This window comes from Primulina eburnea, chromosome 14 (assembly GCF_022965805.1).
Source record: "Primulina eburnea isolate SZY01 chromosome 14, ASM2296580v1, whole genome shotgun sequence".
NCBI classification, from domain to species: domain Eukaryota; kingdom Viridiplantae; phylum Streptophyta; class Magnoliopsida; order Lamiales; family Gesneriaceae; genus Primulina; species Primulina eburnea.
This window is the reverse complement of record NC_133114.1, coordinates 16,451,136-16,468,241: the sequence shown is the minus strand read 5'-3', so window position 1 is coordinate 16,468,241 and position 17,106 is coordinate 16,451,136. Positions and strand designations below refer to the sequence as shown.

The 17,106-nt window shown below is 34.6% G+C and overlaps 1 protein-coding gene across 1 annotated transcript; it reads right to left on the bottom strand.

Moving 5' to 3' along the window:
- Window positions 1-13,837: 13,837 nt before the first annotated feature.
- Window positions 13,838-15,528, bottom strand: LOC140812750 (large ribosomal subunit protein eL22y-like). The gene is made up of 3 exons (XM_073171109.1): window positions 15,424-15,528; window positions 15,084-15,348; window positions 13,838-14,222 (listed from the first exon to the last, which is right to left on the bottom strand). Exons 2-3 carry the CDS (start codon window positions 15,329-15,331, stop codon window positions 14,078-14,080), a joined length of 393 nt encoding a protein of 130 aa, XP_073027210.1. The 5' UTR covers window positions 15,332-15,348; window positions 15,424-15,528; the 3' UTR covers window positions 13,838-14,077.
- Between the last annotated feature and the right edge of the window lie 1,578 nt (window positions 15,529-17,106).

Sequence of the window (17,106 nt, the reverse complement as noted above, 5' to 3'; positions counted from 1 at the left end):
GATAATATATAGGTTATCTCTCATAGTCCGATATATATATTTATATATTAATAGAGATAACATTCACAGGTCACAGATTACAAATTACAGACTATCATTTCCTTTCATGGTTATCTCTCACAGTCCGATATATATTTATATATATCAACAGAGATAACATTCACAGATTACAGATCATCGAGCTATTGTTTCATTTCCTTTAATTCATGTTATGATATACCATCTATATTGATTCTTTCATTATTGTTCATTGAAGATGGTATTGTTTAATGTTTATTGTCATTGCGATGTTTCAAGCCAAGCCATATAAATATGTATTTGTTATATAAAGTTCTCTACTTACTGAGTTTTATCTCATTTCAGTTAATGTCATGTGATGCAGGTAATAAAAAGATTTGAAGCAGATTGTCCAAGGAGGAGAAGTCATATAGCTATTGTAATGGAAAAGTTTTATTTGATTATGTTAATGATTTTATTGGGGTGTGTTGAACATTTAAAGTTTTAAATATATCATGTATTTTATTATATGTAATATTGGTATTTGAATTAGATGTTTGAGATTATGTATTGTATGTATTTTAAGTACATGTTTGCTATGTATATATAGTTTAAGTATTTTTATTTTAAAGATAAATGCTTCCGCTGATGTCAGATTATATTTGGATTTAAAATGTGTTAAGTGGGGTGTTTCAAGTTCAGTTTGGTACCACCCGATCGCTAGCGACCGGTCAGTTCAGTTTGGTACCCCCCGATAGCCAGTTACCGGTCAGTTCAGTTCAGTGCAGGGCCACTTGCGTAGACCATAATCTCAACAGAAAATTATTACACGCTATTTCAGTACAGGGCTCCAAGGAGCAAACATTTTTCACTATGATTTTTCAGTTCAAGTTATGCACGTATTATAATTGCTCATGATAAGTTATTTTCACAGTATGCCTCATGACACGATATTTTATCCCATGCAAATTTTAATATAGTATTTACTCATTATCTACGATATATGCATGCTGAGTCTTTAGGCTCACTAGACTTGATTGTTGTAGGTACTGATGATGTCAGGACCGAGGGCGGGGACCAGTGAGCCAGCTCGAGTCGGCAGTAGTGGAACTCGAGGACCTCATTTACAGCAGTTGCATTTTTATGCTCAAACTTTTTATCGGCTGTTGGATTATTTTAAATTATTATTTGGCAAACATATATTTTCTTCCGCTGCAATTTTTGAACATTAGACTGGATTTATCAGTTTATTTCGTGAATGAGGCATCTTAATTATTTTAAAAAGAAAATTTTTAATTTTTTCGCAAATTTTCAAACACAAATTTTCGGGCCGTCATACAACACGTATAAACTAGAAGTCACGAGTAACACGTAATAAAACCACATGCAACTTCAAAATAGGGCGTGCATACTTAAACTTGACTGAACGTAAACTTGAACATATGTACATACATACTTAGACGTGCCATGAACTTCTCTTAAACATGCTTGCATACTTGAACATACTTAAACATACATGACTTCATTTTTGCATAGAGAATGTTTCAAAGCAAGTGACCCATACATAATAAATGCCTGATCAGACAAACCACGGTACTGGGCTGACAGAGACGTATCCTGTGGGGACCCGGACGCTAATCATGTTCTTAATCATTATTGGGACTAATTATCAATTAAGATAAACAGGGTCTAAAATTTTTTTCTTTTTAAACATATAAGTGTGGAACCTAATGGAATTTAACTAATATACATCTCAGTATAAAAGTACAATCTAATTTAGACTTCGGCATGCTGTATCGAATGTCTAATCTGTAATTCAATTCTAGTCTCCATATCTAAGACTCGACTCATCTCTCATTCTAATCTAGGGATCCCAATCTAATTTAGACTTCGGCATGCTGTATCGAATGTCTACAATAGAAGTCGTTCTACATCTAAGCTCATCGATACACCGTAAATCTAGAGTCTTAGCGGTTCTGACAAAGACTCGGCGGTTCTGCCCTAGCTAGGCTGATCTGTCCTAGACTCAAACTCTTGCTCTGCTATAATTCAATAAGCTAAACATATCAATCTGATAATTTGCGAATATCAATGCAATAAAATAAAGTATGTGATTTAGGGAAACTCAAGTCAAACCTAACTCGAGTTGTGAAATCCCGAATCAACATTTATTTATACCTTTGTCTTCCCGGTCTGACGAAGACGAAGTCTTGTATTCTGATCTGTCCATACCCAGTCTGGCAATGACAATCATATAAATACAATATCAGTATATAATTCGATTCAAAACCTGTTCTGATCAATACTCAAATCGAAATATACTCTGATCAATTCATAATCTGATCCATATCGGAATAATGTACAATCTAATTATATCCACGATATCACGATACAATCGAAATCAGTACTGAATCTGATCAATCTAAATCAACTGATGTTTCGACGGCATAATGATACAGTCTCGACAGCCCCGTCAATCACAACATCACAGACATAATACCACGAGTTATAATCGGTATTAATATAACTCATAATCAATAACAATACAACTCTGATATCAAATCTCAATCAATTCAACTCTAAAATTCATAACAATTTCATAAACAGTCTATTCTTTAATCTGACTTCAATTATACAATGTCTACTATAGTAGAAACACCATATCTGTTTCATATTCAATTATGACAATATCATAATTTCAAATCATGTCTAAACGTAACAAAACTTACGTCCAGTTGTAGCCTGCGTTGGTAAGAACTCGGAACTGAAGTCAGATTCAAATTCTAATAGACGGATTTCTCGAAATCATGAATTCTATGCTTGAAGAATTCTTTCCAGCATTCTCATCTCTTTCTGATTTTCTTTTGCTGAGGGAGAATCGATTGTTACATTTATATATATCTCGTGCATGCAAATCATACGTGGCTTCTCCAAAATTTGCCACAAAACCACTCGCGCATATGCGCGCTTCATCTCGCGCATATGCGCCAAAGATTCTGGAGGTGTCGCGCAAATGCGCGCCTTATCTCACGCATATGCGCGAGGGCTTCTGGACCCCTCACGCATATGCGCGTATTTCTTCGCGCATGTGCGCCGGACATTTGAGATGTTCGGCCGAACATCTTGAGTGTTCGGTTGAACATCTTGGCTTATAATGTAACGATGACCGGCTTCTTCATTCAAGTTCGTATAACCTCAATCATGTCAATTAATCAACGTCTGATTACAGTAATTAATTCTTGGGCATTACATTTCTCCCTCTCTTAGATCTGAGTTCGTCCTCGAACTCGCAAGCAATCAATTCAGATATATGAGAAGAAATGGATAACAGAGTTTAAATCAGAAACTCATCTCGATGAATCAATTTTGAAATCTTAATCTCATATCAGGACAACTCTACCGAACTTTCAACAGCGGAATAATCTTCATTCTGAATTCTCTTACTTCTACTGATTCTGATTCCAATCTAGAATAATAATTCAAAAAGTAAAATCTCATAATATCCTTCGAAATAGTTCTAACAGAACTAATCTCACAATACTGGCTATATAACATCTGTATATTCCCATCCACAGCTCATAGCGAGTGAACATCATCAGCTGTTATCAAATCTGTTTATTTCAGTCAAGGATATATTAAATCTCTGGCCCCAAATACCAATCGTCACCATTCGACATTGGCATATTTAGTCTGTCTGGTCTGAGCTATCTTCATTTTCTTCTGAATTTAGCTACATTTTCTTTGTCATATCTCTAACCGTGTCAGATCCTATCTCAGGTATCTCCGAGATATTATTCTTGTACTAAAGAAATCTGTAGTACTCACTGTACAATGTCTCATTTGTAACTATCTCATTATACATCTGATAATCTGATAACTATTATCGTACAATGGTTCACACAGCGACAATATTTCATATCAATTAGTGCTAGCATCCAGCACTACAGTTCCACAAATATCTTCCAATATCTGGATAGTACGCTCTGACTATCTGTCAGTCTATGGATAATAGGTGAATGAGTTCATGGTATATTCTGCCACAAATACAAACTCAAGCAAACTCACAATCTGATATACTCTACTTCTGCATTCTAGTATTCTGACCACTTTTCTGACATCGATCTGTGTCATTTGGTCATGTTTGTACGTTATCTGGTACAAACTAATTGATATAAATTTAACAATCTGTCAATCACAATCATATCACATCACAATTTGGAAAGTACTACAGTGATCTTATTACGAATTTCATTCGAAATATACTTTCCATGTCTAGTCAAGGATATACAAATTCTGTAATAAATCTTCTGATTTCTATCTTTCTGTCTTCATTTATTGACAATTTAGACATATCAGTACAAGTTCTGCCAACATTTCAGTACAATAATATCATAACTGATTTAATCCGTCTATATCAAAACTGTCTGTTCGAATTTTCATACACTTTCTGTTACCAAAATGAAAACTGAATCCACTATTGTGTGTTTCTGACACTATCTGTCATTTCAGATTCGAACTAATTGGTACAAACAAATCAGTTAATAATATAAATTAAAGAAAAATACCTACCTGGTATTCGGTTCTGAATATCGATATCAAATTCTGTTGTACAATTCTGAAACATTTGACATCACAAAATAATCATTCTCATACAGTACACATCACATATCTGTCACTCTGATCGATGCTCTGCTCTGATTCGGTTTGAATAATCTATATCAAACACTAACTCAGAATAACGGTACTATCACATCAGATTCACTATATCAATAACCTATACTGATCTAGTGAGTTCAGTAAACTCATAAAACGGCAATTTCTTGCAATGCTGTCAATTCCGACTAATCAATCACATCTTCATGTCGTTCTGATCAACAGCTATATTGCATCTGCAAATATAATCTGCCCCCAAACAATATAAGTTGTCTCAAATACTGTTTTAGAACAATAATAATATTCAAGCAAATACAACACAACAATCGTATAAGATAATCTGTCAACTCATATCAAAATAAATTTCTGACATTTCTGAAATTTCTGGTCTTTCCGATATCGGTATCATTCTCAGTCACTGACCATGATTTCAACTGTATCAAAATCAATCGGTATACTAAATTCAGATATTACATACTCTGAATACAATCTGTTTCAAGCAGAATTCATATCTGAATAATTTATGTATACAATAATCACAGTTCTCAGAGTATTCAATACAATCTTCAGATGTTCGATTCAATCAATCAGATGCTGCAAATATATCAAAATATCATAGATACAACAAGCATGAAATCATCAGAATATCTCTGAACATACTGAAACATGCCAAAGAGAAACACTAAATCAGATGTAACTCCTGGTTGTTACTCTTCTACTGATCTTTCAATTCATTCTGTATCATTCTGTACATTTTTATCATTCTGTACTGAATTCTGATAAAACAAATAGTACCTTCTATCCATTCAATTCTGAAATTTATCTTTCTGATATAAAGCAAATATGAAATATTATTTGGAAAATCATCAGCCAACTCGTACATCAATGGCAAATCTGCCAATGTTAGGCTCGATTTCAGTACGTCTATTGAATGCATACGGATGCCATCTGCTCCTTTCTGTAACAATTGAGTCATAGACAATATGAATATCAAAGGAATTCTTAATCTAGAATCCTTACCATGAACTCTTTACTCATCAGCCATATCTGGTCTAAATCTTATAATCTCCGGAAAGGGATCTATAATAGTTTTGTACTTGTTTAGCATATTAATATCAATAATGCAGTCAAATCAGAAAACACAAGTACATCATAATCTAACTCGATCTCATTCTCATCTTACTGTAGTATACAATATTTTACAGAAATCTCTGATATCAATCTTTCTTTCCCAAAAAGGTACAAAGATTAATACTACAGCAATACAGACCCAATAGGTACCATATATATCAATGCAACTCAGTCAAAGATAATCATAAGAAATGCATTAGTATATATCAATACATATGCAACATAATTATAAAAGAACAGTACCTGCCACTATATCATCAAGTGCCTCTTGGGTCTGTTCCTCGGTCACTACCACCAGATGAAACTGATCCCTGAAATCTTCGAGAATCTCTCTGTGGACAAACTCTAGCAAAGTGTCCCGGCTGTCGGCAGATACGACAACTACCAGTAACTCCCTGGCATTGCTCCGTGGAATGTCTTGCTCCGCAAGTTCTGCAATACACTCCAGTATAACTCGGGCTAGAACCACTGGAGCTAGATGAACCGCTAGGTCCGCTCCCTAACTTCTTAAACTGTTTCTTTCGAGCTTTCAGCAAATCTTGCTTTCCACTCGTGCTGCCGCGATCAAATCGGAGAGGGGATTGCTATGTCTGGGGTTGTATCGCACACACCCTTTTCAGTTGTCTAATCAAACTCGCCTCCGCTCTCTTCGCTCTACTCAAGGCATCAGCAAAATGGTGAGGTCGTTGTATATTCATCAATGCAACTATCTCCGAGTTCAATCCTCTGATGAACTAATCCGCTACAGCTTCATCATTCCCCATTACATGAGGAGCAAAACGCAGTAGAGTAGAGAATTTAGCAACATATCCTTCAATATTCAGTTGACCTTGTCTCAAATTCTCAAACTCTGCTTTCTTGTCCTCTCGGTACGAAACTGAGAAAAATCTTCGATAAAATTCAGTTCTGAATATTTCCCACGAAATCACTGTACCTCTCTATTCTAACATTCTTTTACTTTTAATCCACCAACTTCTGGCGGCTTCTCGTAACTGGTTAGGCACCATTTTAACTCTCTGTTCATCTGTACAATCATGTAAATCGAACAGTATTTCTATGTCATCAAACCAGTTCTCACAATCTTCAGACGTCTCGATACCACTCAGAATCGGCGGCTGCAATAACTGAAACTCTTTCAACTTTGTTTCCATCTGAGTCTCTGATACATCTGTTTGTTCAGTCAAAATACTACCCCTTTCTGGAATTCTCCGTGGAGGTATATCTGATTATCAAAACATTAGTAACCCAAATACAACAAATATGTTCCAATCTTTCTCTGATCATCTTACTGCTGATCAAGAATCAAATCTGATTCATACTCAATAATACATATTACCAATCCAAATCAGATAATTAGATAACATGTATTTCAAAGCAGTAAAGCATAATCTCATGCTAGCACACACAATGTAAGTCAACATTAAAATAAATCTCATGCTAGCAATCACATGCAAGGAAAGAAAACTCAATATACCCCGCTCATTCTTTTCTATCTCAGTCTAAAGGATCTATCGCTCTGATACCACTGTTGTGGGGACCCGGACGCTAATCATGTTCTTAATCATCATTGGACTAATTATCAATTAAGATAAACAGGGTCTAAATTTTTTTTCTTTTTAAACATATAAGTGCGGAACGTAATGGAATTTAACTAATATACATCTCAGTATAAAATTACAATAATGTACAACAATTATTCAATTAGTCTAAGGTTCAACTACTAAATTTCAAGTATTAAACCAAGTCTACATCCAAGTCCGGAATCACCACTCTAATCTTGATCTCCTCTCATCATCTTCTTGACCCCGATCTTGTCCCCCCTGTTGTCATGCACACTTACAAAACAAGACAACAGCCGAATAACTCCGGTGAGATATAAATATCCCAGTATAAACAATGTATACATGCAATTAACTAAATTAACATAACAGCATGAATTATATCTTTGCACATGTATCAAAATCGAATAACATGTACTAATATTAATCTGTGAATAAAACATGAATCGTAATCTACGAAACATAAATCAATTCTGATCTGTAATTCAATTCTAGTCTCCATATCTAAGACTCGACTCATCTCTCATTCTAATCTAGGGATCCCAATCTAATTTAGACTTCGGCATGCTGTATCGAATGTCTACAATAGAAGTCGTTCTACATCTAAGCTCATCGATACACCGTAAATCTAGAGTCTTAGCGGTTCTGACAAAGACTCGGCGGTTCTGCCCTAGCTAGGCTGATCTGTCCTAGACTCAAACTCTTGCTCTGCTATAATTCAATAAGCTAAACATATCAATCTGATAATTTGCGAATATCAATGCAATAAAATAAAGTATGTGATTTAGGGAAACTCAAGTCAAACCTAACTCGAGTTGTGAAATCCCGAATCAACATTTATTTATACCTTTGTCTTCCCGGTCTGACGAAGACGAAGTCTTGTATTCTGATCTGTCCATACCCAGTCTGGCAATGACAATCATATAAATACAATATCAGTATATAATTCGATTCAAAACCTGTTCTGATCAATACTCAAATCGAAATATACTCTGATCAATTCATAATCTGATCCATATCGGAATAATGTACAATCTAATTATATCCACGATATCACGATACAATCGAAATCAGTACTGAATCTGATCAATCTAAATCAACTGATGTTTCGACGGCATAATGATACAGTCTCGATAGCCCCGTCAATCACAACATCACAGACATAATACCACGAGTTATAATCGGTATTAATATAACTCATAATCAATAACAATACAATTCTGATATCAAATCTCAATCAATTCAACTCTAAAATTCATAACAATTTCATAAACAGTCTATTCTTTAATCTGACTTCAATTTTACAATGTCTACTATAGTAGAAACACCATATCTGATTCATATTCAATTCTGACAATATCATAATTTCAAATCATGTCTAAACGTAACAAAACTTACGTCCAGTTGTAGCCTGCGTTGGTAAGAACTCGGAACTGAAGTCAGATTCAAATTCTAATGGACTGATTTCTTGAAATCACGAATTCTATGCTTGAACAGCATTCTCGTCTCTTTCTGATTTTCTTTTGCTGATGGAGAATCGATTGTTACATTTATATATATCTTGTGCATGCAAATCATACGTGGCTTCTCCAAAATTTGCCACAAAACCACTCGCGCATATGCGCGCTTCATCTCGCGCATATGCGCCAAAGATTCTGGAGGTGTCGCGCATATGCACACCTTATCTCGCGCATATGTGCGAGGGCTTCTGGACCCCTCGCGCAAATGCGCGTATTTCTTCGCGCATGTGCGCCGGCCGTTTGAGATGTTCGGTTGAACATCTTGGCTTATAATGTAACGATGCCCGGCTTCTTCATTCAAGTTCGTATAACCTCAATCATGTCAATTAATCAACGTCTGATTACAGTAATTAAGTCTTGGGCATTACATATCCACTGCCACATACATGAGATCCCCATTCATAATTTAACGGCATGATTGGTCCACGTTCATGACTTAACACATTCCAATCACGATCTAATCCCGTTCATGATTTAACGGGGGGGAGAGGTCCTCGGCCACGTTCACCAACTTTCAAACCCAATCATAAATTGGTCACAAGACATTTAGCATATCTCAAAAACTTAAAAATATTTTCTTGCACGTCGAACATACTTACTTGGCGTTGAGGGATTCGTTGGACTTTGATTGGGGCCGTTGTTGCACCAACTAACATGAATTTCCACACTCAACTTGCATAACTTAGACGTAAGTACTCGAGCTCACCATCGAAGTGCATAAATAGCTTACGACATTCTAGATCACTCGGGACTTGACCTCGTTTAATCGTACTACCCATGATATCAAACCCCGAAACAAACTCTAAGATGAAGTGTGAACCTTTCCCAACAATAAAAGGCATGATCTCACTACTAGAACATGAAAAGAAGTGGAAATCCAAACACTCGTACAGAATGAATGGCGCTCGGGCGCCAAAACACTACCGCTCGGGCGCCGAGTTTTCTGAAGTTATACCCTCGGACAGAACGAGTGGCGTTCGGGCGGAAATAAATTACCGCTCGGGCGCCGCGTCTTCTGGGCTCCGCGACTTGAAAGCTTATACTCTTCGAATTCGATTACACAAATGGTGAACAACGCCTCGAGACCCATCCTAGGACACTATGGCACCGACTCGACTCCACAAATGTCCCAAACATCTCCAAGGGACGACGCACCCCACGCAACACCATAAAAGCTCATAACTTAAGTTTTGATACAACAAAATAGCTTTACGACTACTCGATCTCCAATGTGCCTAACGACGCGAAACAAAACGTCAAAGACCATCCCAACATCATTATCGATATACCTATACGCAGCAACGATCACCCGTCGGTCCCCAACGAAGCCTGCAACATTAAACTTCAAGAAAGCTTCAATATCATAATTTTCTGAAAACGCAGTTTGAGCAGTCTCACGAAAAACACCATAACTCACTCAATTTGTATCCAAATAACTCAAATTTTATATCAAATCGAAGGTATCCAAAATTTCTACGTTTTTCACTTTGAAAGATTTCTCAAAATCCCGACCGAAAAATCGCATTTTTCAACAGAACAACAAGTTACGAAATTTCAGATCTAAAAATATTTCAAAACGCATTCGACACATCTTCGGCTCAAACTTCTACATCACACATATATTTTGACGCATAAAACAATGCAACACATAATATGACAAGAACGATGCAGCAAAAGAAAGATTATACGTGTCTTTTGATGATAAACTTTACCGAAACGGCGATACCGACGCGGGGATGGAGCGAGGCTTGATCCGGGACGAACGTGGCACTAAAATCCTCAAAGAAAACACACGAAAAGTTGGTGGAAATCGAAGAGGGAAGGGGGCGGCTGCTCTAGCTTGAGGAACCCTAAGTTTAATCTCTCAAAAATAATAAAAATCTGAATGTGAAGTGAGTGTGTGTGTTTAGTCGTGTATAGGTGTGTGCAAAAATATGTGTGTGCATGTTTTAGTAATTAGGGAGTAAATTATGCTTAATAAAATAATTAGCAACTAATTTAAAATACTAACTCTCCCTTAACTAATAAGATCTCTAAAATTTTAAAATAACTTACACAAGTAAATAATCCTTAGAAGATTTAAACTCATAATCCACTAACAAATAAGTTAGGCTTTAAAATACTAACAACTAAATAAATCATTAAAACGCCCCAACCTCAACTTAAAATAAAATACCGCATTCTTAAATTGCCAACACCGTCGCCGGGTCCTTTCCTGAATCCCGTCTCGAATGATCGCCTGAAACATGAAACTTGAAAAACATTTTAACGTGCATCACATAAACATTAAAATAATGAAATTTAAATAAGTCATGCATCGCTAAAATCATTTTAAACTTAAATAAAATATTTAACAATTTAATTAATACATGAGTTATACGTGTACTGAATTTGGGCACTACAAAATGCGAGGAAATGTCAAAAATTCCATTATTGCCATGTAGTTGTAATAGTAGTTTTTGTCTCCTACAACTTTAATTCCTTGGCCCTTCTTTGAATGCTATGTTCCACGTTTTTAATTTTCGAATTGGACTTTGCTTCAAACAGCAAACATGTGGGGAATTGTCTATAGATGAATTTGGCATTTTGGTTCATCTCATTTGGTTAAATATTGTAATAGTTATGATTTTTTTACTATATGCTGGTCATATTAAAAGTAAATATGTCCTCCTTTTGATATTTGCACAATTTGATCATCTTAATGAACTTTTTAGGCATTCATATCTTCTGCAAAGTTGTAGATAATTTCTCAAGGACTCCAAACATGTTTGAATCACCTCCATTTTAATTTTGTAGCTTGAGTTATCATTATTTTACCAACACATAGAAAACCTAAAAATAAAACATATTTAGTAAGATAATTAAATATAAACAAAAAATACTTAAATAACATAATTTTATAATTTTAATGAAGCTTAAATTTTAAAATATAGGTTTTAACATATAATAAATTATTAATTTTAAGTTTTATAACTAATATGAAGTTATGGAAGAAAGGAGAAAAATAGAAGATGTCCTAGAACAAGGCGTGATCATGTCTTGTGCCTGCTTCACTCCTACCTTGACAAAACAGAAGAGGTCCTGGAATAAGGCGTGATCACGCCTTTTGTCTAATTCACTTCTGTCTTGTGACAACATGGAGCTCGAATTTAAGGCTTAAAATATCATAATTAAAAATATTAATTGTGGTATTTGATTTGTTGAATATTTTGAAGGAAAAAAACCTTTAAAATTATGATAAGGAAATATTTGATACGGTTTTTATGCTTTAACAACTCAATCTTCCATGTGGATAGGGGGATCCTATCAAAAGATGAGCAGATTTTATTTGGAAGAAGATTATTCTCTATCATATCTCTCCCATATACACCAAAGGAAAAAAGAGACTACGGGGATCATCAAGACGAAAAGAACAAAGAGAGAAGACGCATTGAACGAGAAGATTCATGCACCATCGCTGAGATTTCTTATTTTTATTTTTTTTCATGAATTCAAACAATAGATTGTTGTCTAATTTTGATTTTATGGAGTAGTCGCCTTATGATTTGGACCACGATAAGGCCAAACTTGTGATTGTTGTTTGCACATTGGATTGATCAGATTTTTTTATTTATTTTATGTTAGTGATTGATTGTTGAGTAGATCTCTTGCATTAATCTGGTCAACTAAATTGCATGTTTGTTGTTTGATCTTGACTCGAAAGGGAATAGATTGAAAATAGCTTCAAAAATATTGATTAACACATGATTAAACCGACTGGAAATAGTATTCGGTTTTAGGGTGATTTTAGACAAAAAACTGGAATTTCATAGTTGTTGAATGCGTTTTTATTTAATTAAATTCAATTAGAAATAGTTGGACTATTAAATAAAATAAGATTATTAATTTTAGAAATATATTAATAATTAAGATAAAGAATTCCATCGTCCTTTTAAAATAATTATTATTAGATCAAATCCAATATGTGTCAATAATCGATGTTTGGTATCATTGTGTGTTCCCGGTCATTTATTTGAATTTGAATTTTTCCTAAACTTAATTGTTTATTTAATTGAATTGTCTTATTTTCTTTAAAATAATTTAATTTTTTTTACTATTAACAAAAATCACTTCTTCTATTTAGTCTAGATTAAATTAAATAATTTATATTCTAGTAATTCGACAATAGTCTCCGTAGGAACGACTTAGGCTCTATCCAGTTATATTATAACTGGACCTATACACTTGCTAGTTTCTCCAACCGAAATCGTCGGTTAATAAGTTAATCAATGTTTAAATAATATGTATATACATATAGAATATATTTGCATCTGTAGATGTATTGATATACACTTTATATGAAGATATGTAAAAAAATATATGATGTATTATCAAAATCTATTAACACATTATATAATTATATGAGAATTTAATTAATGAAATTAAGAGTTCTAAAGACAGATTAGTAATCCTGATGATTTAGTACTTATTTTAACAAATATGTTATAAAAAATGGATAACACAACTCACAACATAGAGACATAAAATACACAACAAAATTCCTTCTCTCCTCCCTCCAAAAACTTTCGGCCATCACATTGTTTGAAGGAAAAAAATTCGGCCGACAGCGATTTCTTCCCTTCCGCCCTGTTGTCGTCACATCGACTCCAAACTTCTGAAATTCGGGTATCCTAATCTCAACGTAAAAATTATTTGTGATATCAAGTACGATCTAAACAAAAAATTTAGTATCTGATAGTGAACTTAATGTGACTATCAAAAGAAGAGATTCGTTCAAAATGATATATAAGAAAGACTATCTCAGCTTAAAAATCGGAATATATTGAAGTCAGCATCATATACGTAAAAGATAACAATTATAAACTAACTATGGATATTTAAATTCATACGACGCCCCAAAAAATATTTCGATATCGAAACAAAAAAATTTGTTGTGCCTTGAGTGCGAGATAACGATACTCCAACCGTGAAAGCATAAACAAACAAAATTGGTAATTGAAACAGAAAAGGTTTAAAGATGGTTCCAAAGAATTAATTTAGCAAGGTAAACTGAGAAAAACAATAACCAAAAAGAATGCATATCCTCCTTTTCCATGAAAAGGATAATTCTGGTTCAACAAAAAAGATCATAGTCGAGTCACAAGCGCATTGATACTAGACAAAAAACAAGCAAATCGAATTGGAAATACATTAGACACCACAAGATACTCTCTTGGATCAATCCTCCTCTTCGGCCTCGTTCTCAGCAATATTGAAATACCTCAATTCATACACACTACGATCTTTGTTGGAAGCTATAACTCGGAGCCAATCACGCACATTATTCTTCTTCAGATATTTCTTTGTCAAGTATTTCAAATACCTTATCCACATAAGAAAACAAAGCATAATGATGAAACGCACTAGACATAACAAACAATGATATAGATATACTAAATTAACTTAACCGAAATAACATCAGAATTTGCAAATACCATAAACCATAATGCAAATTCTGGCCATGCCCATGCAGGGTTTTGCAAGAGATCATTCAACAACTCCACGGCCGTTTTTTTATTCTGCTTTCCTTAACTACTCGGTGCAGTGGAAAGATGAGAATGAAATGGTCCCAATGAATTGACAAAAAATGTTCTTAAAGTCCAAACCATACACTACAGTAACAGATGCAGCTGGTTGTGAAATTGTTGCACAAAAACGCACACAAACAAAAATATCTATTTTACAGACGAGGAACGTCAAGTCCACCTATAAATTGCATAGTTAATTTCCTGAACAAGAACAACACCCACCCACCCACCCACTATGTGCATAAAATTTATTCAAAAAAGCTGCTCATCATGTTTAGATAATTTCTTCGTTTTCACTGCACCAGTCCCGAATCATGGATGAATCAGATATATACATCAGTATCACCACAAGAGAATTTCCATTTTGCAAAAAGGATAAAAATTATTTGCATTAAAATACTAAAACTTGATGCAGTTATAATAGAGGTCTCAGCTTCTCTACAACATATAAATATTCTCTTTAAAACCTTCATTTTCATTTGTTTGTTATCCTTCAGACTATCCCATCTGCTGCCATAAATTAACATGGTCTCCAAAATAATTCAGGAAATAGTTGGGACCCTACCACCAGTCCACCACATGCTTCCACTAAACAAGAACAATGCAACAAGTTAAAAAAATGCGAAAAAATAAATCGTGGGCATAAATTAAGCTACCTCTTAGAGAAGTTTGTGTCATTAGCCGTAACCGTGATCTTTGTCTTATCCCGGGTGACAGTAACGGCGTCTCCCAGAGCCCCAGGCTTCCCAGCTACCTTGATGCGCTCCTGAAGGAACTTTTCCAGTGAGGCGATTTCCATGATCTTGTCCTCAACCGGCTTCGCGCAGTCGATAACAAACGTCGCGGCCTTCTTTTTCCCCCCTTTCTGAGCGCCAGCCCCGACTCCTTTACTCAGCTTCGCCATAACTTCTACAAATGTAACTGCCAACAGAACAAGAAACAATGGAGATTCAAATCAAAGTTAACTATAAAGAGAGAGACGCAGAAGAAACAGACCTGGAGAAGATGGGAACAGCTATTATGTGAAGAGAGGAATTAGGGTTTATATCAACGACCTGGCTACCGGGCGTGGCAGGCCTGTTGGGCCTAAAGACCAAAATACAGAACGAAGGTTGCCCAAATATTGAATTTATAATTACAAGCCCTTTGTCTCGATATTTGGATACAAAATATTATGCTCTTAATTGGGTCTTTGAGTTGATAAAATGGTTGAGTGTTTAAAAAATTGTTCAGCGGTATGATTTTCCCTACTAATATTTTTTCGGACGTGATTGTCACATAGAGTTCCTCAATGTGGTTTACACGACTTGCGTGGTTTGCAGGATATTGTGTTAGTCTCGGAGTTTATCAAATACACACCGAAAGTTGGGATTTTCAAGTCAAAAAAATATAAAATATTAATCAAATCCAATTATAATTATTTTTAACGAGAAGTTATGATTACAAATTTTAGTAATTTTCTATCCATTATTCTCGAACTCTACTTCTATAACGCCATTTTTTTTTATCGTACTCACCTTTATATTTTCATGAAAAATCAAACTTATTTTCATCAGATTTATTTGGAAGTTGAAACAAATCGATCCAAGGGTTCTTTTTTATGTTAATATCGAGCATAGATTTCCACTGTTTCATTTCTTACCAAATGAATCTTTCTTTCTGTTTTCTCAATTCGATGCCATGGAACTCTTAACTTTTCATTAAAAATGTTCGCCTAAAATTTTTAATGCCTATAAATTCGTTCTGAAACCCTATTAAATTATTTAATAAAATCCTGCTTCTATTTCTTTTAATCTACTTTTTAGCAAGCGACATTTTGTTTTTTTTAAAGACATTTTTTATTATTATTATTATAATTGTTTTCTTTGAGAGATAATTAAACTTGGATAGTTTGGGAAACATGGCATATTTTCATCTCATCGCATTTGACCGGGTAGTAAACATACTTCTCTATAATTTAAATGGATGGCCAAACCCTCATTCGATAATTATTATTTTTTTAAAACTATACCAACCAAATTTCCATTAGACTATTTGTCTTTTTCATATGCAACAACTGGATCTATTAAATTATTGAACGTCTTCGTATTAATCCACCTTGTCAACCAGAGCTCATGCCAACGCAAACGTGGTTGTTTCAAATATCGTTTTCTCATATTTAAGGAGTAGTGGAAATTTTAAAATTTTGTTTTGACGTTCAAAATGCTCATTGAGGGTCGTATGACTTACAACATTCATAGATGTTTATATATGTTTACATTTACGTATTTAAAGTTGGACAACAAACTATTTCGAGATTAGCGGAATTAATCATTCTTGTTAATCCATACGAACTGATCTTTCTCTTTCTTCGAACGTAAAAAAGGTCCACGATTAGAAACTCAATTTCTCATATAGATCGAACTAGAGATCTAAACGAAATTTACGTCGAGATTTGATTGCAAGAATTTCAAAAATTCCACGAGCGGCGGCGGTCCACGGTGGAAGTAGTGTGATATGAATCATCGAACGAAATAAAGACAAACACGATTAATTAGAATCACGCCCTCTGTTCAATAATGTTTAAGGATCCGTGTTGATGACCCGATCTTTTGAATCAAGTCTGTGCGTAATTTTCACACCTAAACTATGTGGTTTTGTAATAAAGAATCAAAAAGAAAACAACCGAAACTCGAAATA